This window comes from Sebastes fasciatus, chromosome 6, assembly GCF_043250625.1.
Source record: "Sebastes fasciatus isolate fSebFas1 chromosome 6, fSebFas1.pri, whole genome shotgun sequence".
NCBI lineage: Eukaryota > Metazoa > Chordata > Actinopteri > Perciformes > Sebastidae > Sebastes > Sebastes fasciatus.
Genome location: NC_133800.1, coordinates 29,107,737 through 29,130,742, shown reverse-complemented (window position 1 = coordinate 29,130,742; position 23,006 = coordinate 29,107,737). Strand labels below are relative to the sequence as shown.

The 23,006-nt window shown below is 42.9% G+C and overlaps 3 protein-coding genes across 27 annotated transcripts in view; 2 read left to right on the top strand and 1 right to left on the bottom strand.

Annotated features, from left to right (window-relative positions):
* camsap1b (calmodulin regulated spectrin-associated protein 1b) overlaps nucleotides 1-7,524 on the top strand; it is a 28,300-nt gene extending 20,776 nt beyond the window's left edge. For all 4 annotated transcript variants that reach the window (XM_074639030.1, XM_074639028.1, XM_074639029.1 and 1 more), the window contains 7 exons: nucleotides 54-2,322; nucleotides 2,488-2,624; nucleotides 2,714-2,934; nucleotides 4,085-4,187; nucleotides 4,321-4,433; nucleotides 4,733-4,851; nucleotides 5,254-7,524. In XM_074639030.1, the coding sequence (XP_074495131.1) occupies nucleotides 54-2,322; nucleotides 2,488-2,624; nucleotides 2,714-2,934; nucleotides 4,085-4,187; nucleotides 4,321-4,433; nucleotides 4,733-4,851; nucleotides 5,254-5,550 (3,259 nt within the window). In that variant the 3' untranslated portion in view covers nucleotides 5,551-7,524. The remainder of the gene's footprint in view (nucleotides 1-53; nucleotides 2,323-2,487; nucleotides 2,625-2,713; nucleotides 2,935-4,084; nucleotides 4,188-4,320; nucleotides 4,434-4,732; nucleotides 4,852-5,253) is intronic.
* Nucleotides 7,525-8,352: 828 nt separating this feature from the next.
* Nucleotides 8,353-14,924, top strand: LOC141769702 (uncharacterized). 4 transcript variants are annotated; one of them, XM_074639052.1, is made up of 9 exons: nucleotides 8,353-8,751; nucleotides 8,829-8,924; nucleotides 10,796-11,320; nucleotides 11,388-11,579; nucleotides 11,754-11,849; nucleotides 12,143-12,241; nucleotides 13,167-13,289; nucleotides 13,369-13,434; nucleotides 13,530-14,924. In XM_074639052.1, the coding sequence occupies exons 1-9, from the start codon at nucleotides 8,715-8,717 to the stop codon at nucleotides 14,723-14,725; spliced, it is 2,430 nt and encodes an 809-aa protein (XP_074495153.1). In that variant the 5' UTR covers nucleotides 8,353-8,714; the 3' UTR covers nucleotides 14,726-14,924. The 4 variants fall into 4 exon arrangements, with proteins under 4 accessions (XP_074495153.1, XP_074495152.1, XP_074495155.1 ...); XM_074639051.1 differs by having other exon boundaries at nucleotides 8,355-8,751; nucleotides 13,164-13,289; XM_074639054.1 differs by lacking the exons at nucleotides 11,754-11,849; nucleotides 12,143-12,241 and having other exon boundaries at nucleotides 8,355-8,751.
* A 1,107-nt stretch (nucleotides 14,925-16,031) lies between these two features.
* kcnt1b (potassium sodium-activated channel subfamily T member 1b) overlaps nucleotides 16,032-23,006 on the bottom strand; it is a 117,592-nt gene continuing 110,617 nt past the window's right edge. For 8 of the 19 annotated variants that reach the window (XM_074639031.1, XM_074639034.1, XM_074639033.1 and 5 more), the window contains 5 exons: nucleotides 22,929-22,991; nucleotides 22,624-22,674; nucleotides 20,742-20,753; nucleotides 19,654-19,738; nucleotides 16,032-19,479 (listed from right to left, as the gene is read on the bottom strand). In XM_074639031.1, the coding sequence (XP_074495132.1) occupies nucleotides 19,359-19,479; nucleotides 19,654-19,738; nucleotides 20,742-20,753; nucleotides 22,624-22,674; nucleotides 22,929-22,991 (332 nt within the window). In that variant the 3' untranslated portion in view covers nucleotides 16,032-19,358. The remainder of the gene's footprint in view (nucleotides 19,480-19,653; nucleotides 19,739-20,741; nucleotides 20,754-22,623; nucleotides 22,675-22,928; nucleotides 22,992-23,006) is intronic. The other 11 variants (XM_074639038.1, XM_074639039.1, XM_074639041.1 and 8 more) reach the window with 4 other exon arrangements.

The window sequence follows — 23,006 nt, the reverse complement described above, 5'->3', positions numbered from 1 at the left end:
GTATATCATGCTGACTTTACAAGTGAGATTTCTTCCATGTACTCCTTCTGCAGACCGATGTCCACACTGAACCCCTACATGTTTCACTCAGCCACAGACAGCGATGCAGACGTCGCTTCTGGCGACAGCGTGAGTCTGGCTCGCTCCATAAGTAAGGACAGCCTGGCGTCCAATGTCGTCAACGTCACACCCAAGCACCAGACATCTGTCCACCAGCCTTTACAGGCTGCACTGCGCCGAGTCAACGGCCACAGCCTCCTGGGCAATGTCAACATTGAGGACGAGGAAGAAACTGTGGTGGCATTTGCCAGGACTGATGGTCCCGTCGTCCCCAAACGGGTTGACGGGACGCAAGCAACTGCCACAGTGGGACCCAAACCTTCCACTGAGTCCAAACCTGAACCAGATAGCTTTTACTTAGAACCACTGATGCCTTCCCTGATCAAAACAGCTAAAGAGAAGTCTGTATGTCTAAACAAGGAGGAGGAGAGTGGTGAGGGGCCCCACTCTTCAGGGAGGGGCTCTCTACACCGAGGAGATGGAGCTACATCGGCCGTTCGTAGGAAAGCTCCCCACAGCTTGAACCAAACCTTTACTCCTCCGGGTGAGGAGGCAGGCTCGTCAGAAGAGCCTCAACAGGGTCAGGCAGATTTCTGCCCCACTGTTACCAGCAGTGTGGACCCCTCATCCAGAGAGCCAGCTGGGGGTTTCTACCTTCATTCAGATTCTGAAGAACCAAAGTCCGGTCAGGGCGTGGACGCTGAGCTTGAAGACCTGGATGAAGAAGAAGAGGATCTGGATGAAGCCATTACCACTAAAGACCCCAACTGCCCCAGGAAAGCCTTTGAGGAAGATGATGAAGAATCAGCCAAACTCCAAGAGGACATGAATGTGAAAGAGCATGAGGACAAAGACATGAATGGTGGCAGCGGTCGCTCTAGCCCCTGTCTCAGCGGTCACTCCCAGGCCAGCAGCATGGCCAGCGGCAGCGTGCGCATGACCTCCTTCGCTGAGCGCAAAGCCCAGCAGCAGCGCTTCGGTAGCAACCACGACCTCCGCTCCAGTGCCTCCAGCTCCCAAAGGACCACTCCAGATGGATCAGAGAGCAGCGGGCCCCTGGCTTCATCCTGGAGGCTTAAAAGGGACCAGAGCCCCTCCTCACCGTTGGGAGGATGCATTCGTACAGGCGATGGTAGCGGTGGTTCTAATGTGCTGGCCTCTGAGATAGTCCAGCTCCGTATGCAGCTGGAGGAGAAACGACGTGCCATTGAGCACCAGAAGAAGAAGATGGAAGTGCTGTCGGCGAGGCAGAGGCAGAAGCTGGGAAAGGCAGCCTTCCTGCACATCGTGAAGAAAGGTGGAGGCAAGAGTGACACATTACCAAATCCACTTAAAGCTGACATCTCTAAAGAGGAGCACCGTGGGCTGAAAGCACCATCAAGTAAAGATGATTTGTGTGTTGACGCCCTCAGAGGGGACAAAGCAGTGGCGGAAGCCTTAGAAGCAGACAAGAAAGGGACCAGCGGAAGCTCCCATCCAGAAGAAGAGTTGGACCTGAATGAGTGCAGCCGCTCCATCGATCTGTTGAACGATGCCATCGGCAGCATCCAGCAACAGATGATGCAGCTGTCGCTGCAGCAGGAGATGTTGATGAAACAGAATGTACAGTCCCCCTCTGGTGCCACTCCACCTCCTCCTGTAACCAGCGACAAAAACAGTGACTCAAAGGCAAGCTTTCACTTTGTGGAGCACCTCTCCACCACCGGCACCACTCCCAACAGGAAACCCCCGAAGCTGAGCTCAGGCCGGAGCTCCAGGTCCAAACCATCAGACCTAAAGATATCCAAGGAGCCGAACCGGCAGGGCTCCAGGACCCTCACCCCCACCCAGAGTGGGTCAGAGACATTACAACACCTAAGGCAGTCAGCTGGGGGCAGGTCCCCCAGGACCGACCAGCCCGACAGCCCCAGGACCCCCACAGCAGGAGAGACAATCGACAGGCCAGGCTCCGGCCACATTCGAAGCGCTAACTTCCGCCTTCACGACGAGGCGAATGTGCGCCTGCCGACCCGAGTGGACCTAAAGGCTTTGGCTTCCCCAGAAGTGTCCTTTGACGTGTGCCTGTCCAGCACCCTGAGAGAGTCTGAGCTCAACTCTTCAGATGGTTCAGGGAAAGAAAATATACCATCCGACGAGGTGCAGCGCAACAAATCCCAACTGATCGAGGTCGATCTGTCGGAGCTGAAAGCCCCCGGGGAAGAGGACGCTGCTGAGGACACGACGACAGACGGGCAGAAGTCAGTCATGGGCTTCTTCTTCAAGGTAATGCCTTTGCATGAAAATGGATATATTTATTTATTTATTTAATTTAGTTTTTATTGCAGTGACGATGATTCTATAAATTGTTATCATTGATAATGTTTTCTGATCATCAGTCGAGTCGTTCATGTCGGCAGTGAATGAAAGTTTAATGTTTCCATGTTGTAGGATGAGCAGAAGGCGGAGGATGAGCTTGCTAAGAAGAGAGCAGCGTTCTTGCTGAAGCAGCAGAAGAAAGCCGAGGAGGCTCGAGTCCGTAAACAACAACTAGAATCTGATTCGGAGCTGAAACGAGACGAAGCCAGGTAACTTACTTTACTAACATGAGCGTAAGATCTAAATGTCATTCCTCCAAAAAAAATGCTAACACTGGTGGTTTGGTTTTGAAAATCAGACGAAAGGCCGAGGAGGACCGCTTGCGTAAAGAAGAGGAGAAGACCCGGCGGGAGCTGATAAAGCAGGACTATCTGCGGAGGAAGCAGCAGGAGATATTCGAGGAACAAGGACTCGTGAAGCCCAAAACCCCCAAAGCCAAGCCCAAGTCCCACAGACCCAAGTCTGTTTTCAGAGAGGAATCCTCCAGCGATACTCTCTCCAAGTGCTCTTCTTCCACACGTAAGATTGTGACATCAATTAGTTTGACATATCTCAGTACGGTGTGCATCTTTTGTTTCCTCCAAATGAGCTGTGGGGCACACCGGCTGACTGCCACTCATTTTCTATTGTACTGCAAGTATTTCCACATAGCACTGCAGCACGTCTTTCGGTTTAATTAGAAAGGCATTCATTTTTAAGGATGTTGTTCTACAGTATTGTTGTTTGTATTATTTGTTATTGAATAAGAAGCATTTTCCAAAAGGTTTGGTGTGTTTTATGCATGTTTGTAATCCCAAGTGAGTTAAAAAAACAATAATGAATATCCGAATACCAAAATTGAATATCAATTACCTACCCAACAAACAAATATAGTCAAATATTTCTCGTGTTTTATAGTGATGTTGGGCCACCCCGCCTGAAACAAAGACTTCCACCAGTAACATCATAAAAATGAACAATTATTTGAAATAAAAAAATAAACTTGCGGAGAAAAGAAGAGATGGTATTTCACGCAGCAAATGCTATATATTTAAGTTTTTCTATCGTTCAGGCGGTCGTCTAGTAACTAAACTGATGGTGAGATGCGTTGACATCTAACAGCTGGCCCAAAATGTGAGAGACCCCACACATGACGACATGTTAAATTGAACAGTTTTGCTCCTGTAGTGTGTGAAGAGCAATGATTTGGCCAAAACGGCACACCACACGCTAACAGATTCCTTACATGAACAACAAGAGTGTTGACTTGAACGGAAATCTCGAAAAATGTCTCGCGATCAAACGTGACTTTTAGTGTAAACAAACATGGCGGACGACGGGAAGGAAGAATTAATGATGTTAGTTTTCGTACTGAACATTCATGAAGAGAAAATAAAAATAACGGATGAAGTCATGGAGACACGTTAAATAAACAAATCAACAAGTTGGTCCTCCATTCCTGAGGTCCATCTTACTACTACTTTATGCTTCACACATTGTTGTCCTTCCTTCTTCAGTCAGCTTGTTTCCCAATTTGCTATCGTTCTTTCCCACCTGACTGCGTCATCGGCTGTCCTCTGGGTTCCCCACACACAACAGGATATCCGAGACTGTGTATTTAGCAGTTGTTTCTAAAGTCACATTGTAATTTTTACAAAATAACAGAAAGTGTCCTCTCTGTTTCACACAGCTGACAACCTGAGCAACGCCCAGTCAGGCTCCAGTCTGTCCCTGGCCTCCGCTGCAACCAACGAAGCCGACAGCGTCAACTCTGGAGGGGCTGGCTCCCAGCGGTCAGTTTTGTTTTGCTTCCTTGTGAGCTTGTGCTCAAGAATATTCTGTGTATTGTTCATGTCTGCAGTATTTATAGTATTTTCTGTTTATCTTATTGTTCACGCTGTACCTCCTTTTCATTATGTCCTCCAGCTGTGACTCTGTGGAGTCGTTTCCAGGCAGTCGTAACAACAGTCGAACTGCAGAACGAGACTGGGACAACGGCTCCACTGCGTCTTCCATCGCCTCCATGGCTGAATATACTGGTAAGTGCACACATTTTATTAGGTTGTTTTTTTTTTCTCAGCAATTATCAGACATGTCTCTGTGATAACAGTGGGGAAAAGTTCAATGTTAGTACACAACAAAGGCTTGTCAGTTTTTACTGTGACAGATGTCATAATTTTCAGAACACAATAATTGGATGGTGGCTACCTGCCAACGCGACTGGCGCATGACATACACTTGTCAGCTGCAGTGGATTTATAGTCGTCTGTCTGATTATTTCCTGTCTCGTTATGTGTTACGTAACACTTGTGTGATCTAACTGGCTTTTCTCCTTTAGGTCCCAAACTATTCAAGGAGCCCAGCGCCAAGTCGAACAAGCCAATCATCCATAATGCAATCGCTCACTGCTGTCTGGCTGGCAAAGTCAACGAGCCACAGAAGAACCAGATCCTAGAGGTCAGTGCTCCGCCAGACTAGTGTTGCTCGGTATATCGATACTAGAAATTGCCGTTAAAAACGCTACGATATAAATAAATAAATAACGTCAAAACTTGTAACATGACACATTTGAGGTTGACTAACTCCAGCACACACTACATCAAGACTAAAAACACCACGTTATACACAACACGAGCAGGTAGTCACTCTTTTCAAAAGTATATCTGCATCTGTGAACATGTAGATGTCTTCGAATATAAGATGTTTCTCCATTTTTTTTAGGGGAAAAGTCTCTTTTTTTCTGCTTTTCTGGGATTTGAACCAGCAGCTTTGCACCTATGGACCGACGAACTCAGTGTAATATACATCAGCGCCATATTAACAGTTTTCTGACTTGTGTTTAACCTCCGTCCCCACTAGGAGTTGGACAAGTGCGAGTCCAACCACCTGATGATCCTGTTTCGTGACGGCGGCTGCCAGTTCCGGGCGCTCTACTCCTACTTCCCCGACACGGAGGAGATACAGAAGCTGACGGGAACGGGACCCAAGAGCATCACCAAGAAGATGATCGACAAGCTGTACAAGTACAGCTCCGACCGGAAGCAGTTCACCGTCATCCCTGCCAAGACTGTGTCAGTCAGCGTGGACGCCCTGACCATTCACAACCACCTGTGGCAGATCAAGAGAGGTGCTATGCCAAAGAAAAGCGGAAAATAGCAGATTTTAAAACCCTCTTTATCATCCGAATCATCTTATCGCCATCTTGCTTGTTTCCTGAATTGAATGCATTGATGCTCACCGCCATGCTCGGCCTGGAAACCTGCTCGGGGAGAGGTCGCACTTAAGGACCTGTGGCCCTCTGTAGGTGCCCCCAGGCACAAACAAGGGAAAAGGTATGTGTGTGTATGTGTGTTTGTCACAGGTGGTCTGACGGCTGGTGCTTGCAACAAAAAGAGGAATGCCGGCTGAATTAGCTTCTTCTCCCTGTGATCTCAGTGCGATCTGTTCGGGTTTCTTTTGGTCCGGCTCGGTTTTTTCTACGACGACCACGAACAAAGCATGTGGCATTTCTTTTTTATTTTCTCTCCGTCTCTCATACGTGGTGGATGTTCATTTTTACATGAAGTATTTATTAGTTCAGCACTGTCATGGTCGAGAGCTCAGCTGCAGCACTAAAGTCCTTCCTTCTCCTTCGGACGAATTTGGACAAAAAGGAGGGGGACATTTATGTCGCTTGTTTTCAGAAAATCCGAAGCAAAGGGACCTTTGTACAACCCCTTTAGGACTGTCGGACTGCTCTGCTGTCCCAACGAAACAACAATCTCTTCCTGCGTGGACTGTCGAATCTGTCGAATCAGGCTGGCATTGCCGATTTTGCCTCACCAGGGATCTCCAAAACAAACCTGCTGCTCTGAACTGTCTTCTTCTTTTTGTCACGGGGGGGAGCTCGTCGCGTCTCCCCCTCAGACATCTGTTGGCCTTTCACGCATCGTGGTACTATCGTCTATTTATTCAACCGCTTTTTAAACTTAGACGCTGATCGTGTAGCACTGGATATGTGTATAGCAAAAAAAAAAAAAATTAACGGTCATTTTAAATACTTTTATTTGTCAAAACATCCTTTTTTCTTGAGGGTGTCAGGAGGGGGAATGAAATGTTTTGGTACAGAAATGATGCTTTTTTTTGTTTTGTTTCAGCTTTTTTTTCTCACTTTTATTATGATTAAAGCAACGTGGTATAGAGTCTGATCTGATGTTATGTGTTTTCATCATAACGGGAATTCTCTGATGTTTAGAGCTTAGTTGTGTTTTTCTCTCTCTCCACTGGGCACTCTTGAATTGTCCTGTATAAAGGTGCACTCATGAACACTTGTCGACGGCTTCTTTCATGCAATGTAACTCCCCTCTCTCCCTCCTTTCCCTCCCTGAGTGTTTTTGTCGGCCTGTCGTCCCGTCTTTAACCACGAGAGCGGCACTCGCACTCTTGTTGTGAAGGGTGTTTTTCGTGCCGCTCTGTAACCGCTTCGAATGACGGTATTTGATATATTCACAAAAGGGGTTTCTGTGTCGGGGGACGGGGGATTGTGGTTCAGTTATGTACCAACATTAAAGAACATTCCTCCAAGGTGTTGACGAACACTGCCACGTCGTCTCTCTCTTCTCTCTGTCTTTTAAAGAAAAAAATCAAAGTGCTTTTTTAATAACCGTTTGTTGGCCTCGAGAACAACCAGAAGTGTTGCACGAGCACTTTACTTTCTGTCTGTTGTTACCTTTTGAATGGGCATAAGAACTAATTGATAACACTGCTGTTGTGCGTAAAATTGTTTAAAACTAAACCAAACGCTAAGATTTAATACTGACGTTTAAAGCTAAAGGATCTCCGCTGATATGATACTACTGCTGTCTCCAAAAACAACCGAATACTTGATTTCTCATTTGCTGCATATTGATTTGTTTTTGGGTGGAGGAGGAGGAGGAGGTGGCAGATCCTTAAATTGTATGCCAGTGTGTTTCTATGTTAACTAAAAGATTGTATTGGCATTTGGTCACCGTTGTTTTGTTACACTAGTGTACTATTTCATCCTTGTTGATTTTTATCTTTGATCCCATGCCATCTATTTATTTTCAAAAAATGGAAGCACTGAAACAGAATACATTTTCAAGTGAATAAAAGTCACATTTTTCATTTTTATTCTTTTCTCATGGCTTGTTTTGTCCATTTGTGAGACTCCACTGTTTCTTTTGTTTTCCTAGTTTTAGGCACCACACTGATTTTTAAATCTTTACGCGACAGCTCACCAACAATGTTTTTTTTGTTTTTCACTTTCTTTCACAAGAGGCGACTAGAGTGATCGGATCTCAACAAACCAGATGTGGGACGAAGAGTATGTTTGTGTTGGACAATGTGGGACACGTTACCAAGGCTGAGAGGTCGTCTATTCTGCCCCTTATCTTGTAACATCTCTATGCTTTACCCGAATGCATCCGTAGATCGGCACATCTCTTTTTGGGCCACACGTTTCTTGTGAGACTCACATGAACTGTGTCGCTTCATGTCGTATTCCTCCCGTGTGTGAAATTGAAAAATAACTGGCAAATTTCACAAAAACCTCTAAGAATCGCCTTCCACCAGCTTATAAATACTATAAAGTAGTGTCACAGTCTTTGTTGTAGCTGCTCTTCCTTTTCTTTGTGGTAGTTTCCATCATATTCCGCCTAAATCTGCGTATATTGTGACTTTGCGGTGACTCGCAATTGTCTCCGTTGGGCGTAGCGTAGCAAAGAAGGTGAGACATTAACCTGCACTTGACTCACGTGTGCGCAGTTTGAGCCCTGTGATGACGGCCTTCCCTGCTTTCTTCACAGCCATTGGATAAAAGCCAGATTTTTAAAAAGCGTCTGTCCTGCAGTGGTGTGACTTTTAAAACGACAGCAAATGAAAACGTGGGACATCGTCTCAATATGTGGGACAAGGGATACAAATGCTGAGCAGTCCCTCGTAAAGTGGGACACCTGGTCACCCTAGAGGCAGCGCTGCATCTTTTCACTGAAATGTTTATTTTTCTTCCCATGTATGAGTTCACACTAACGTCACAGGGTTGCACGGATCTTGTCAAAGCAAAGAAGCAAACCAAAATGTGTCCTCCAACATGACACCGGGTTTCATAATTTAAGCAGTCTAAGTAGTCGAAGCGTCTTCAGACCTCCCCTGGTGGTGCTGACTGTCTCACACTCTACCACCCAACTGGAACAGCGGCTTCAGCGCCTCAACGCCGGCGCTCATAACCATGGCAAACTCTGCTCTACCATGGCAACTGTGTTTCCTTTTTCACACCTGCTAGTTCAGGTCATCACAAGACCTCCTGACTCGTCACCCCAGATATGCACCAAGCGTCGATCAGATCGGTCACCATGAACGGTAAGTGCACGTCCACGCTCATATAACATGTAGGAAATGATGAGATATTCTAATCTGATTCGTCTGTGTCTCCACAGTTGTTGCTGGTCTCGTTTTGATGCTGCTAAATGTGCGTTTGTGCCGTTCTTGTACCGGAGATGGACAAATTTTGATCTGTGTCGAGATACCACCTGGTGAGGACTTATATTAGCCTTTAATAAAATGTCCTCTGATGTAGATGTCTTTCTTATCACAGCTTGTATTTAATTCTTATTTATACTATTCTGTCAATGATATTTAACACACTTAATAGATCCCACTTCTCAACATTTTCTATTTACTTATTTGCACTGGTTATATTGTATGTTATATACAGTATTGCATGTCTTAAAAGACATGGAGGAGCCAAATTTTGTTTTATTTTTTATTTTGTATTCCTTCATTCAAGACAACTCTGTTGGCATAGCCCCTGCCCATTTCTTACTCAACAAATTCTCCACTATATTTTATGCAAAATGTTCGAAAAATGTCTTCACCAAATTTTGTACAAAACATACAATGTAGTAAAAGGCCCATTGTTTGTTGTAATATATTCCTCTTTTCATAATGTTTCATACAAAATATTTGGTAATATATTTTTCTTCCAATATTACTTTTCCCCTAAAACTGTTGGGGACTCTGGCCACAAGCTACAGCCAATGAGCGCTTGAGACACGAGTTGAGGGGAAACCTGGGGGAGGAGAGGTCGCCTGTAACACTTACTGTATGTGTTGCATTTGCAACACGGAGCAAAGTTGTTGTTGCACCTAGAGGAATAAATAGTAAAAGAAGAGTGTGGAAACAGGCTATTTTGTGAACGTATGCCAACAACAACAACAACAACACATCAGCAAAGTGTCTCGCATATGTTATCGCGTCATTTACCGTGTATTTCTCGCGTGCGTTTTCGTGAAAAAAACATCCGGGATTCCTCCCGGTGAAAGATCTTGTGTGACCTCTTGTCGGCGGTCAGTCATCTAGTGTGAAATCCACAACGACTCAAAGGCTCCCGATTACATGACAGCAAGTTGTGTAGTGTGAACAGTACAGCGATCTGACGACTTTGAAAGTCATGTAGTGTGAATTTGGCTTTAGTGTATAATCACCTGAAAATAAGAATTGTTGTGTTTTCGTTCCCTTCGTTACATACAGAGCAGGTCCTCTTCACAGAGCCGGCCGTGAAGCTCCTGTTTCTCCAGGAGCCCAGAACGAACAAAACAAATTCTCTAGAGGCTCTAGAAACAGACATTTCACATTTTCCTGTCGGCCACCGTAGTTCTCCTACACGCTTGGCACACGGGAGAAATTTCAGCTGGTTGCAACCTGCAACCTCACCGCTAGATGATGCCAGATCCGACACACTACACCTTTATTGCACTTATTACCTCCTTCAAGGCCCTTACCAAAAGGTAATCCAAAAGTTCGTGATGGATTTGAATAGAATTTTTTAGAGGGGTGCTGTGTAGCACAATGAACAATCCATTAGATTTGGGTGGCGATCCGGATTCAGGAATTTTTTTAAGAAATCCGATAAGCCTGAGCATTAAGACCACAGGGTATGACGCATGCACAGTGTAACTGATGTTGCGTTGATGACGCGTGACCCTGCCTCCTTCTGAGAGCAGAGAGAAACGTGTGTGGATGTGTGGCGAGACATCGAGGTGCGGGAGCTGCTGAGAAAGAAAAAAGCGGTAGATGACGGGATGCGAGACAATGTAGTGTAACGTTATACAGACATAACAAGCCTGCTGAATGAGAGAGACATCCGCAGATAATAAGCCGACCACCTCACGGTACCGCCAGCTGTGAGCTGTGATCTGTTTTTAAAGTCAGGCACCTTGGCGGAGGTATGCGCTCTCCGAGTGCCATTCTAGTTTTATATTTGCATTGTTACTGTAGCCATTTTTTCTCCTCCAATAGAATCAATAAAGTGTATTTTAAAAAAGGGGTCTGTAATTTACTGAATGCAGCTGATTCATGTTAAAACTGCTGTTGTGTTGCGGTTGACTAACTACTGTGCTCTTAGCTTTCAGCCCTGGTTATTCATCTCTGTTGATGATTCTGAAGAACGTCGGGGAGATAAACTCCACCGTGTTACGCAGCGACAACCTCGCCTCTGTAACCAGACTCAGGATCGAAGACGCCGGCGTCACAGGGATCGCTGAAGGGGCCTTCAGTTCTTTCCAGAACCTCAGAAATCTCAGTTTACACCAGAACTTGCTGAAAGAGATCAACCCAAACTGGTTTGGTCGGCCTGATGTCCTCAGCGAGCTCATTGTCACAGAAAACCAAATAGAAGTTCTGAGTGAGTTCATGCTTAACGGGCTCAATAATCTCACAACACTCCGACTGAGTAAGAACAGGATCACAAGTATTGCCCTAAATAGTTTTAGCTCCCTCGCCATCTTGGCTGAGTTGGACTTGTCTGGGAACAGGATGACTCGGGTCTCGCCTCAAGTCTTCAGGTCTCTCAGATCCGCCCGGATCAGACTAGATGGGAACCCCTGGGACTGTTCCTGTGGCGTTGAGGACTTTGTCGACTTCCTAAATGGTTTGTGAAATAGTTAAATATAGACGAATAAGTCATTGTAGAAACCTAAAGCTGCTTCTCTTCTCAGATCTACGAAGCAGATCTCTGCTGGACCGACAGATGGAGACGACCTGTGAGAGTCCTCCATCTCTGAGGGGTCTACCTGTGTGGAACGTGTCGGTGTGCGTGACGTCACTTCCATCAAGACCACCGTCAGGGACGCAAACCGTCCGCCCCAAACCCACTGACATCCTCACAGCAGGCCCTGCATCCACATCTGGTACATCTTCTCAGTTTCTGTTTGATACTTGAAATTCTTCACCATCACAATCAGGATATTTGCTGCTCCTTACACATATTATTAGTGCTTATTTGCATCAACCTGTCAGGGTTTATTTCACAACAATAACCCACTAGCTGTAAAAAAAATTAGTATCTCTGTTGTTCCCTCAAGCAAAAGTTGTGACAACACCTCCGTCACGACCAACATCAAAAACCTCCGTCCAACCCAAACCCACTGATGCACCCATAATAATGTCCTCACACACTGGTACAGTACATGTGGTTCTTCTTGTCCCAGTTTCTGTTTTTTAAAATTAGTTACCATCAGAGTTTTAATTAAATTTGTGCTGAGTATCTGTGTTGTTCTCTCTAGCAACACCTCCAGCACGACCACCGTCAGAGACAAAAACCTCTGTCCAACCCAAACCCACAGATGCACCCATACTAATGTCCTCACTCACTGGTACAGTGGTTCTTCTTATCCCAGTTTCTGTTTTATAAAGTAGTTACCATCAGAGTTTTAATTAAATTTGTGCTGAGTATGTGTGTTGTTCTCTATAGCAACACCTTCAGCACTACCACCATCAGAGACAAAAACCTCTGTCCAACCCAAACCCTCTGACATCCTCACACCGGTCACTACGCCTACTTTAAACGCTGGTACGTTTTGTTCATATTTAAATTTCTTTACCAATAAATTAGACTATTATGACATATTATTATTATTAGGGACAAAACCTGAGAGAAAAAACTTGTATGGTGATTTAATTTTAAAATCATTAAACCTCTGATAACGAGGTGCCCGTTGTTGTGAAACCTGTAACTTCAGGTGATCCACACCCCCCCATTTGACACACAAAAACTGACTAATCTCACTTTTTCACTACGACAGAGTAATAAAATTCACAGATTATTATGACTCTTCTCAAAATAACTATCTACTTTCTCAAAATATTTCATATTTATTCTTGAAATCTTTTTTCATTTTTCCTGTGGCCCTTAAACTAGAATATTTGCAACTCATTACATACATATGATTGAGGTTAATTGTCTGTTACTAAGCAGGATATTGCAAAAAGTACCAGATGGATGGTATTAGAAAGTAAGAAACAAATGAGTTTTTTTGTGGCTAGCACCACCATGTGGTCATTTAGAGAGTTTTTATTCTCATGCATCATTTCTTCTGTGTTCTTTTGTTATTTGCACTGTGGCCCACTGTTCGTTGTAATATATCCCTCTTTTCATAATAATTCATACAAAATATTTAGTAATATTTTTTATTCCTCTTTATTACTTTTCCCCCAAAATTGCATCTTACTTCTCTTAATATTATGACTGTATGTTAAAGGACCAGTGTGTAACATTAAGGGGGATCTGTTGGCAGAAATGGAATAAAATAATAAGGATGTTTTCTTTAGTGTTTAATCACCTGAAAATAACAATCGTGTTTTTGTTATCTTAGAATGAGCCATTAATACATTTTAAAAAAACATTTTCTGTTATTAAAATAACACATTTAGAAGACTGTGCAGCTTGAGCAGGTTTCTATCTCTCTAATTTGTCTGTTTGTTTTTTCCTTTAGCAGCTAACGTGACATCACCTCCATCAGTGACGCAGATCTCTGTCCATCCTAAACCCTCTGACCTGCCCAGCACTTCATCTACTACATCTACTACATCTACTGAATCTACACCCACTGGAACAACCAGTATGTCTGGTTCTTCTCATCTTTTGATGTTTTAACCTTTTATATAATTTGTGCTTAATGTGTCTGTTTTTCCCTCCAGAAACCTGTGTGACATCACGACCATCGTCGGATACAAATATTGTCTGCATGCTCGTTGTCGTGATCGGTATGTTTAGTCTTTGTTTTGCATGTTTCTGTGCTGAAAAACATTATAAGATGCTTAAAAACGTATGTTTCCTCTAACAATGTGCTTCTCTACAGTGGTTCTGTCTTTGCTCCTGTTCGTGGCGTGTTTCCTGGCGGTGCTGCGTCGGAGGAAACGCAACAGCAAAACCGTGATGCCTGAAGAAAAGAGGAATGAGTTGAAAGAGGACGGCAGATCCAGTCGTGCTCCGTCTCCAGGACGCTCTGAGGAGAAAACAGAGAACAATCACTGGGACTCAGAGATGGGATGGAGGAGATCCTTCACTGGAGTCAGAGCTAAGTCAGCTAATGCTATTCTCTTAATGTCTCCTTTTTGTGCCCCTGTGAAAGATAAAGTGACTTTACAAACTGAGACTGAGGCTCAGTCAAAACAGGCAGAAAATCGAGATGAAGGAGAGCAGAAACTGGGAGATGAAACTGAAGTAGATGGAAGAGTTGAGACGGATGTTGGTAGAAATCTAGACGAAAACTCCCACCATGTTTCTGTCAACGCTGACGCTGTGCCTTATCTGAGCATCGGTACAAACCAGAATAAACCCAGCCCTGATGATTTCAACAAACAGTCCACTGACGGTTCAGGTCAAAGATCACAGACGGGAAAAGTTCTGGGGAGGATCTCCACCTGGCCTTCGACTGCAGTTCAGTGGCGGGCGAGATGTAAAATGAAGGAGGAGGAGGAGGAGTCTGATGTCTTCACTGTTTGGACACCAAAGTTTCAAGATGAGGTGAAGAAAGAGGAGCATCCCTCTGGTTCGGACCAAAAGGGAGATGACATTGAGAAAATTCAAATTGAAGATCCCCTAAAAATGACTGTAGCTCACATGAAGTTTCAGACCTCAAACCCAAATGACAAGAGCACTTTTCTCAGTGAGGCTCTTACCCACACTGACACAAGGCCAGAGGAGCAGCTAAAGAAGGAAGAGGAGACGATCCAGGACCCTTCCAGTGTGAGACGGACCCAAAATCTGAACCAGGACCTGAAATCTGCAGAAAATCCTGCACACAAGAAGAGCAGCAACAAGACAGAACAGAGGAACGAGCCAAAGCGAGTTGTGACGAGCAGACAGACCGGCTCAAAGGCTCCCTCTGGTGGCGTCTCGCCCGATGATGAGACACTGCTGTCAGGCAACGAGTACGCCTTGGACCTGCTGCATGAAGTGGTGCAGAACAACGGCCGCTGGACCAGAGAGAGGTGGAAGAAGATGCAAGTCAAGAGGCAGCGGTGTCCGGACAGAGGTACCGAAGGAGTTTAGAAAGAGATTCACTCAAAGTTTAAAGACACTAAATATTGTAGTTTTATTCTGTCACCCTTAAAGTTAAAGTCACATTACTTATTTTACCTGCTGCAGTTAAAAATGTCAACACTTAAAGGAACAGTTCGACATTTTGGGAAATATGCTTATTCGTTTTCTTGGTGAGAGTTAGATGAGGAGATCGATCTGACCATTAAAGGGACAGTCCAGTGATTTAGTATGGCACTTCCATAAAGTAGGGCAAATGGAGTGCTGCAGGAATGAGTCCTAAAACCTGGAAATGAGTTCCCACGTCTGGAAGTCAATGGGTTTTTGGTCAGATGCCTGAAATAAGGTCTGTGGTTAACACAAGTTTAACAGATTGTAACATTTTGTTCTACGATACGTCAGTAAATACCCCACTCGTGAATTTAAGCTTTTACATGTTTTTAAAAGGCGGTTGCTAACAAGTGGCTAAATGAGACTACTAAACGACATCTTCTCATCTAATTCAGCGAGAAAGAAAATAAGTGCATTTCCTAAAATGTCGAACTATAGAGTGCTCCATGGATGACGTATTTTTTTAGGCCAACCAGGAAGTTAGCATCGCCCTGTTTCCCCTCGACAAAAAGCCAATGAGATTTTCCATTAGGTCTTTAGATTATTGCAGAAAATAAGCTCTGTGGAGAACACACGTTTATGATACTTACACGTTTTGTTCAGCAAGATAATCTTCACAAATGAACACCACTTTTATGATTTTGGAAGCGTGAATGCAATCTCCAGAATTGAAAAGCTAACGTTAGGCTATAAACAAACTATATAACGGTCGCATGAACGCGAGTATACACAACGAGGCTGTAAAGGAGGACGAGTCGGCGTGATGTCGTCTCATTTAGCCACTTGTTAGCAAGACATAAAGGCTTCAAAATTCACGAGTGAGATATTTACTGACGTATTTTATATCGTAGAACAAAACGTTAAAATCTCTTCAGCTTGTGTTAACCACAGACCGTATTTCAGGCTTCTAACTAAAAACCCATTGACTTCCAGACGAGGTAACCGAAGTGCTAAAATGCTAACTCATTTCCAGGTTTTAGGACTCATTCCTGCAGCACTCTATTCCTGAAAGAAAATAATTTACTTTAAATGCTGTTGCAGTTTAAGTTTAATCTTTGTTACACTGTAATTGTGAGATAAAGTCAATACTACTCAAATAATAGCACTCTAATCAAATTAAATGACACATTTAAATACACGTGTTTGTCCCCACATTCATCAAGTTGTTGTGTTGAGATGAAATAAAAAAGTCTTTTCGTTCATAGTATCTGGCTGCATGCAGCATTTATTTGTTCATATTTTATACGTGGAGAAGTACACTCGCTTCTCATAAGAAATAGTACAAAATGGATCAACCCCTTTTTGACAATGACTTAAAAACATAAAGTGGAGGTAAACAGAATACGTAGGCTTTTTGATAACACCTGGACACAACATGCATGTTCCATTCATATAAATACACAGTATCAAATAATGGCTCCAACTTGCAAGCAGTTGACTTATTAGATTATGTGTTTTCTCTAGCCATGGGAACATCCCACTAAATGTACAAAATGTTTCGTTCTTGGCAAGCTTTTATATCAAAACATGCTGTTTAGTGTTAACATGCCCCTTGTGGTATTTGTAAGTATGGACAGTAGGAGATCTGAAGTGAACTCTTTAGTGGAGTGTTAAGATTTTTCTTTTAAGAGTGAGGACCGAGGAAGACGTTAAATGAATGGTTCGGCACACCGATCGTATCTTCCGTCGTGGTCACTCGCGCTTTCACTCCTCAGCTCTCCTGTCCTGTAAACTGACACTTGTGAGGGGCCCGCTGAGCAAAGATCTTTTTGCAAAACAAAAAATTGGCAAAGAGAAAAAACAAATCCATCTGAGATTACTTCTTCATCAATACTTTCACTTCATAATTCTTTAACAGATAAATAAAAATGGCACCAAAATCCGCCTTTCAAACATCTGCAGGGTAAAATCAAAACAACAAAACGCATGAGTCCCGCACGTTTGACTTCTTTGCTTCACAGGAATGGTTGAATACTGTCCACCGCGTTGCACGGATTCAGATTAAAGGGTCATGCCGTAATGCTCCACACGTCCCCCCCCCGCAGAGCTTAGTGCAAAAATAGTTCAAGTCCTCTTTCACTTCTTATCACACAGAAGAGACCGAAACAAAAAGAACAAAAACGGCAAACGATATATAAAGTTACTATTTACAGTGATCATAAACAAAACGTTACATAAATCAAGGTTAAATACTGCCTTACACACAAGGTGTGGCCTGTACAATTTGGAGAGGGGGAGCACTTTTGTTTTGAGCTCAAGTACGTTCCAAATATTTAGAAACATTACATGATAGAAATGGACTTGACTGTGCCCGTCGCCGTCTGTGCAAAACGATTCTGCTACTCGTTTAAGAGTTATGAAACTGGAGGATCACGATATGAATGAATATTTACCGACGTCAACGAGTTAAAGGTGAAAAGAGTAAATCAATAAAAACACTAGAACCTGACTGATACTGGGGTTTTTGAATTTGATACATTTGTATTTTAACAAATATTTCTGATAATACTTTAAAGTAATAGTTTGACAATCTGGAATATACGCTTATTCGCTTTCTTTCTGAGAGTTAGAGGAGAAGATTGATACCACTCTCGTCGAGCTTCTCATCTAAAGGCTTTCACACATCGGGGGCGTTTTTCTTCGTGCGATTAATTCGTTGAACTGTTGTTTTTATCGTGAATACTTTCACATAGACCGTGAATATTATGCGGCGGCAAAGTAACTTTTTTTCCGGAACAAGATAATTTTTTCTGATATGCAAATGCAAATAAAAGCATCAACCAATCATGTTATGCAGAACGGACATATTCAAAACGTACACATACAGCAGCGCAGACCAGATCAACTCTTACGTTCTTACCTTTCACAATAAAAGCCCTAGACATATGCACTGAGTAACTGCTAACCGGCGTCAAATTCACTCTCACTTTGCTGAAAAGAAACTCAAAATAGCTCACGGTAGTTTAGGCTTGACAACAATTTACCTCAGACAGACTACCAGATGCTACTCCGGGTCTCTCTCTGGTAGTTGGTCCTCTGCCTGCGTGAAACTATTCAAAATAGTTATTGAAAAAGTGCTGCAACTGTCACAAATTCACATCGCTGCCGGTATGAATAGTTTTGAATCGGAATATTCGCAGGCAAATTAATATTTCCTATTTTCTTGGTGTTTATTCATCACTCCCCGGTGTGTAAAGGCCTTAAGCTTATTTGCTATTTTTCACAAAGTTATATCCCAACATTTCAATCTATTCCTTTAAATCTGGTTATGAAATTGTTGTGACCAAGATATTTACCGACAAGTCGTACATTTTACGTTTGAATACAAAAAACGTGTCAAAACATAACACTAATAAAACATGAATATGCTCAAGTTCAGCTACGAAAAATACGACTCTAAATAGACATTAAATGAAGTAGAACGTGTTGTGGGCAAACTTGAAATATAAATATAGAAATATTAGATTTTTGTTTTTATCTTTTCAGCCTTCAGCCTGACGTATCTTTGATAAACTAAAATTAGCTGATAATATCGGCCCCGGTCAGGCTCTAAAATAAAAAATAATACTGATATATAATCACAAAACAGATGCAAATGGCACATAAGATATTTACAAAGCAATAGAGTAAACAAATAAAATGGCACATACTGTATAGCAGATATGATTTACGACACTTATAATAGTGAAATAAATTAACAATATTCATTATTCAACAATAACCACAAAAAAAAAAGAAAAGAAATCTGTCTAAAACAACACAACAAAGAGAGAAATGCTGATAACTCTAATATGGCTGATAAACTACAGTGTGTATATTCACAGATGTCGTAAAAAAGTTTGTGCTCATAAAGAAAATGAAAACCTTGTCTGATTAGAAACCGACAAAAAAACAAACAGACATTTGTAATAAATTAAGAAAAAGTGCACATGTACTGTAATTTCACGGTAAATGCTTGAATTGTTAGAAATTCAGAGCATTTACTTGTAGAAAAACACGACTGTTAAGATGTGGCGGAGGGTGCAGTTGCCCCGAGAGTCAGTTCTTTGTGAGTTTAGGCAGAAACCGGCGAAGAGGAAGTCGTGGCACAAGGGCAACTTCACCCCTGAGTGAAATGATTTGATATCCTGGTGTGCACATAAACCTCCTTAAAGACCTCTCGCAAACATCCATCAAATGTCCTTTGGTTGGAAAGGAGGGAGAGCCGTTTCCTGTGCCTGGTGCGAGGGTGACGTGTGCGAGTACAGAAGGTGTGCGATGGGAGTCGGGGGGGGGGGTCGATGGCGAGGCACTCTTCATGCGTCCTCCTGTAGCAGCTCAGTGGGGGAAACAGCAGGTCTCTCAGGGCCGTCTTTGATAAATGTGGAATACTTCTGATCTGAGGCTGAGAGACACATAATGGACATTCACTATGGACTGCTGTTTTTGGCCCCGAGACAAGCCTTCATCTGTGGTGAGACAAACATGCTCCGTCGGCCCCGGGCGAGGGCTCGGAGGTTAAGGTGTGAGGGTGTCGAGGACTGTGAGGGGAGTTTCAGAGGTGAGTCTCGTCTCTCGTCTCCGTGCCAAAGTCCTGCCGTTGTCTGGAGCTGCGGGCCTGTCCCACCTGGGAGTCCTCTGGCATGTGGGCCAGCGGGTCGGACCGGATAATGTACCTGTGAAGACAAAAATCAACATCATCTGGCAGCATCGACCGGTAAGTATGGATTTAAGTCTTCATCGTACGCTTGACTTCTTCTGTTTGTACGACTGAAGGCGCCCACTGAGGCTCCATGATACGGCCGGTTGCATTCAATAACAACATAAAGAAAAAGTGAGGTTCTTCTTACACAATGTCGTTGAGCTCCAGCATGGTGTCGGGAGGAGGATTAATGAGGACGTAGGACAGCGTGTTCTGGTGGTCGTTCATCTCGTCTGGAAAAAGAGACAGAGGAGACGTTCAGAGCTGCTCTGGAGCCCTCCCTCGTCCTCCTCCATTATACAGAACATCAGCCAGGTAATGAGCCGTCTAACCACTGGAAATATCAGACTCCCTCCTTTTCAACCTTTCAGTGAGGATGAAGGCGGAGTGACCCACGTACAGTATCAGCTGTTAACCGAAGAGATGATTGTTACAACTGTTAACAATTACAATTGAACTACTTTTAAAATTGCACTAACCTATACCAGTAGAGGGATTTATAAATCAAGCCGACAATACTGTTTTTTAAGAGAAATAAATAGCTGAATTAACAAACAAATTCCGCCGTTCATTCAATTAGTATTTTGACTATAGCCCTATCAATACTGAAATAGATATTTGGAGATTTAATCTGATAGACATATCAGCAGATAGCAATTTTTTCTTTATATATACACACACATAACATTAACAAAAAGTCTTGATATGGATCCCTTAGATTTGTTTAAAATGTTCAGTAACACTTAATCACCATCATTTATAAATGGTAAATTGATAGGTAATTAAACTTAGTTCACAGGTGTGAAAAATGGTCATTCCTCCAAAGGGGGAAACTTTGAGAACCACTAATTTAAAACTCTTCTGGTTTTCTTCATACAGTTAGTTGTAAATTGTTTCTACATTAAATATTTATTATATAAACAGTAAACATTAACAGTTGCAACAATAATCTTATATTGCTTCCACAATATAGTTTATTTAATCGTGGAAACTGTTTAGCACTACCGAGGTCTTATATTTGATCAAGAATCAATAAGAGGAAACTGACTTTAACATTCATTCCCCTGATGACTCATAGTACTGTGTGTGTGTGTGTCAGTGTGTGTGTCAATGTGTGTGTGTTATTAGTGTCTGTCTGTATGCGTGTTGAGTGCTCTCTGGCGGCGGCTCCTACTTGCGTTACGTGATGGACGGAGGAAGGGAAAGGAGGGCACATGTGTCTCCATGACAACCCACCTGCTTGTGGCCCTTTATAAAGCCAGGCGTGGTGGAAGAGAGAGAAGGTCTAACCGTTACTGACAGGGCACTTTGTGGAACAAGGGGAGGCCCATGCTGCCTGCTGACTGAAACAGCACTCCATGCGCAGCGTCAGAACGGAGCCAGCATGCAGACGGCCTCCGTGGCTACGCAACAAGTCGATCTCCATCGCATTCTTTTTTCTTTTTTTACCTCCTGCGCATTCCACACTGGACCAAGGCGGCAGGTTGCCATGCCAACGGACGACACTCAGCCCCCACAACCCCCACCACCCAGAGTGACACACAGACACAGAGAGACATGCTCCAGCATCCGTCAGACTGGACCAAACGCAGAGCGACTTGAACCAAACTGAGAGTGAAGCAGAACACATTGGGAGTGTGAGAGTGGAAGAGGTCAACCTGCTGCTGGAGTCTTTATTCTATAATACTAACAAATCATCAGTAAGTGGTGAGAAAAGATGTTTGCAGGATTTATGTGTGTTTTGTTTTCCTCTCTAATCCACATTTTTTTTTTTTCTTCAGACTACTCAGTGTATTAAATATGGATTATACCATGGCCACAGACAAAAAAAGGTAAGCCTTTATCTTTATCTCAAACGTTTTGGGGCCAGGGGAGAACATTTTCCATGGACCCCCTCATACATATAATCATAACACAGATTAAACATATGCTTACTACCATTGGAACTATTTAAATTCTAAAACTTTTCAACTGAAATACTTCAGGCCTATTTAGTTAAACACGCTTATTACACGGCTTTGATGAATACTCGATTCTGCGTTGTGAAGTGACTGATTGAGGAGAGGTTGACGTGATGTGTCTCAATCATAGCAGTTTCTTTTTGCCCAAAACTAACGTGGGTGGGACTAATCAACAAATTGCAAATTAATCTCAAATTTTTTTATCTGTTCAAAATGTACCTTAAAGGGAGATTTGTCAAGTATTTAATACTCTTATCAACATGGGAGTGGGCAAATATGCAAATGTACGTATTAGGGTTGTCAAAATTAACACAATAATAACACGTTAACGCAAATTCGACTTAACGCCACTAATTTCTTTAACGCAATAACGCAACTTGCGATTTTGAAGTTGTAGCGGGCTCAATTTAAAAGCTAGAGTGAAGATGCTGGTATCATATGAAACTAGAAAACCTAAGGAACCCATTGGAACCAACTATATCATACTAGCTTGTCCTGAAGGATAAATAATGTTCCAAACTTACGTGCTGGATTACACTCTGTGGGTGAACCACCACTCTAAATTAGTGCACCAGCTACAGTATATTAAACTGCAGGCAATCACAGCAACAATACTAGTTAAGTCTAAACTAGCCAAACTAGATCAAACCATGCTTTAAACTAACTAAACAAAACCTTAAGAAACCTTTTTTACCAGTGGTTAAATGGCCATGGTATAAGTGTGATAATACACTTTGAGGTGTCTTGATATACTGTATGAAAATAACAGACGAGCTACAGTTCTTTATTTTCTACATCAGGACACCTCTGATACACATTACTCTTTATATATATATATATATAAATATATATAATAAATATATTATATTTCTACATCTAACCTTCCATCCACAGACATAATGCGTTCCGCTCCACTCTTTAAGCCATACTCTGATGCCCTGCAGTATTTCTAGCCACTTGGGACGTCACCTCACGGGAACACAATGCAGAAAAGACCAGGTAGAGAGAGAGATAGTGGAGCGAGATAGGGAGAAATTGGCTATTGATCTACTACTCGTTCTGACAGAACACACACACACACACACACACACTTACACGCACACTTACACACACACACTCATGCAGTAAAGTTGCAGTACTGTGATCAACCAGCTAACCTGACGGCCTGGTCCCCTCTGTATACGGGTGCTCTGAAATGTCCTGCAACTCTAACCAACGGCAGTCACTGTTAACTTCAATATCCTAGTTTGTTCATTTACAATTTTTATAATCAACCACAAAAAAAGATCAGAGTGGAAACAATCATCTTCTAAAAAATGTCTATATCTAGTTCTGTGGATAAATTCAGTGCACTAATCTTCAATGGATGCTGGTGAAAGGACAAATTCCTTTCTCCACAAGATGGAACGTAACCACTCACATTGTTGTAAAAATGAGTTATAAAACAGCACAAAAAAATTACCTTGCAAATATCCTAGATTTACTCGATTCATGACATCGCTCGCAGTGAGATTAGAAACATCCTCTACAAGCCAAAGGA

Excerpts from the sequence above, each read along its gene's own strand:
- LOC141769702 (XM_074639051.1), top strand. The coding sequence starts at position 8,715 with ATGCACCAAGCGTCGATCAGATCGGTCACCATGAACG. Across the intron at positions 11,580-11,753 it reads AGGCCCTGCATCCACATCTG|CAAAAGTTGTGACAACACCT; the intron begins GTACATCTTCTC and ends TGTTCCCTCAAG. Across the intron at positions 13,435-13,529 it reads CATGCTCGTTGTCGTGATCG|TGGTTCTGTCTTTGCTCCTG; the intron begins GTATGTTTAGTC and ends GCTTCTCTACAG.